The sequence below is a fragment of the Orycteropus afer genome, unplaced genomic scaffold (genome assembly GCF_000298275.1).
Source record: "Orycteropus afer afer isolate SDZICR_OR568_19922 unplaced genomic scaffold, OryAfe1.0 scaffold00362, whole genome shotgun sequence".
Lineage (NCBI taxonomy): Eukaryota > Metazoa > Chordata > Mammalia > Tubulidentata > Orycteropodidae > Orycteropus > Orycteropus afer.
The window spans coordinates 3,154,234-3,156,917 of NW_006921949.1; the positions used below are offsets into that span (position 1 = coordinate 3,154,234).

General features: G+C 34.1%; 1 protein-coding gene across 1 annotated transcript in view; it reads left to right on the plus strand.

Moving 5' to 3' along the window:
- Window positions 1-2,684, plus strand: part of ERBIN (erbb2 interacting protein) — a 122,426-nt gene that overhangs the window by 41,274 nt on the left and 78,468 nt on the right. Inside the window, exons 4-5 of the mRNA XM_042782537.1 lie at window positions 758-847; window positions 1,656-1,712. Of these exons, the coding sequence (XP_042638471.1) occupies window positions 758-847; window positions 1,656-1,712 (147 nt within the window). The remainder of the gene's footprint in view (window positions 1-757; window positions 848-1,655; window positions 1,713-2,684) is intronic.

The following is a 2,684-nucleotide window of genomic DNA, read 5'->3' on the forward strand; positions in this document are numbered from 1 at the left end:
GGGGCCGACTCGACGGCAAATAACAAGAACAATAACAAAGGCCAAATGTTGAGACTGAAAATAATCTAAACCAACAGTTCTCACTTGGGGTGATTTTACTTCGTGGAGACATTTGGCAATTTCTGGAGACATTTTTGGTTGTTACAACCTGGGGAGGAATTGCTATTGTGGGTAAATATCCTACAAACCATAGAACTACCTTTTCAATGTAAACAATTATCCAGGCAGATATTGCCTCACTACTTTATAGAAAGAAATTAAGTTATAAGCACTGAAACAGGTAAGTTATTACCAAAGGCTAATATCAATTTGAGATATCTACTAGAACTAAAGAAGTAACTATTACCTGAAAGAACAAATCTGTCCTGGAAGAAGTGTAGCCAAGAATGCTCCTTAGAAGCGAGAATGGCCATACTTGGTCTCACCTCCTTTGTCATGTTTTGTCAGAAGGGACCAGTCCCTAGAGAAAGATACCGTGCTTAGTAAAGTAAAGGGTTAGCAAAAAAGTGGAAGACTCTCAATGAGATGTATTGACCACAGTGGCTGCAATGATGGGCTGAAGCATGGAACTGTCAGTGAGTGTGACAGAGGACTGAACAGTGTTTCGTTCTGTTGTGCATAGTGTTGCTATGAGTCATAGCTGACTTGATTGCACCTAACAATGCTAGTTACCTAATTACACAAATTCTTGAGAAATTAGGAAGAGAGTGAAATTTTATATATGAACTTAACTTAAATTTTAGTATATTTTATTTAGGCTTCCTGATGGATTTTCTCAGCTATTAAACCTAACGCAGTTATATTTGAATGATGCTTTCCTTGAGTTCTTGCCAGCTAATTTTGGCAGGTAAGTTATGGTTTCTTCTAAAACTTCTTGTAAAATTTACAGAAATACAAGTTACTTTAGTCATACTATTAATTACAGTTTCTTAGATTCTTCTTTTGTAGTTATTTCTAAGCATTATGTTTTTTGTAGGTTTCTTTTGCCACTGTTATTTTGACTTCAAGTTTATTTCCCCAAGTAAACAATAAGCAATGAGAGTTAAAAGAAAAAACAATTTTAGACTTGAGTTGATTTTTAAGGAACACAAAAATAGAATGGGATAATTTCTGTATATTTATGATATTTAATACTTTATTCTTAACATTTATCACTATCCAAAATTATCTAATATACTAGTTTATGTGTCTTCCACACTAGAAAAAAAAATTCTCAAGAAAAGAAAATCTGTTTCTGGGGAGTCACTCCCTACCATTATCAGCAGCACCTAGAGAAGTTCCTGTCATATTATAGTTCCTCCACTACTGTTGTTTGAGATGAATAGATGAAAAGAAATGAGTAATAGATATCAAATTAATATGGAATTCAGATTAATTACCAGGGGAAAGAAGTGCTACTCAATTTCCTGTTAATTTTTGTAATCATCTTTTGTCTAAAAATAATTAGGGTACTGGTCAGATTATGACATTTGGATCACTTAATCTCCTTATTTTCTATTTTTAGTGGCATGTACTAAAGTACTAGAGGATTTCACCTTTTCCATGTTCCTTTGTTTCTTTTTTTGATTCCTTCTTAGAGCAGAACTATTTTAGAGTGTGACATTAATTTGTAAATTAAATTCTTTGCCATAGTTGTTTATTTTTTTGTTTTGCAGGCTAACTAAACTCCAAATATTAGAACTTAGAGAAAATCAGTTGAAAATGTTGCCAAAGTAAGTAAAGATCTATCCTTTTAAAAACTCAATATAGTATTTCATTAAGGATTTAAAAATTCTAAATTTTTTTTCATATAAATGATAGTATAAGTTATTTCAAAATAGTCACCAGTTTGTGGTCATCATATTTTAATTAATGGTGTTTAATATAAAAATCCATGTATCTGTGATTGGTGTTTAATGGAGTACCATGTCAATAGTAGTTTCTTAGCTCTCTGGAACATGGTCTCCTGAGACAAAAAAGAAAAAGAATAAGTATGTAAGGCGTACTTGAATCCCACATAGGGGTCCCAAATTCATGTAGTAGAACTAAAGTACATTACTCATTAGAGAGATCCATGAGTCACGATAATTATAATTCTAAGAACTTGATTATCTGGTTTATTAGTTCTTCGTAAATTAGAAATGGAATGGAGGGCCTTGTACAGGTAAGTAAGGAAGAGAGTAAAACTAAAAGAAAAGGAACTGCAAAGTCAAAATAGGAGCTCTGGTGGTGTAATGCCTAAAGTACTTGACTGCTAATGAGAAGGCTGGTGGTTCAAACCCACTGGCCACTCCTCAGAAGGAAGATGGGGCAATCTCCTTCCATAGTGAATACTGCCTTGGAAACCCAAGGTGGGGTTGCTATGAGTCAAAATTGACTTGATGGCATATTACAACAATAACAACACAAAGTCAAAATGCCCTGTGGTCTATGGTGTTTTACTGAACAGATATTTCAGAACCAGTTGAATACGTTCCTGTGTTGTTACCATTTAGGTGTTGACAAATGACTTAATTTGTCCCACTGCCTGTTTTTATAAATGAAGCTTCATTGGAACACAGCCATGCTTATTTGCTTACTTTTTGTTTATGGCTGCTTTTGGTCTACAAAATAGAATTGGATAGTTGTGACAGAGACTTTATGACCCACTAAAGTAGCATAGTGGCTAAGGCACTTGACTGCTAACCAGAAGGCTGGCAGTTCAA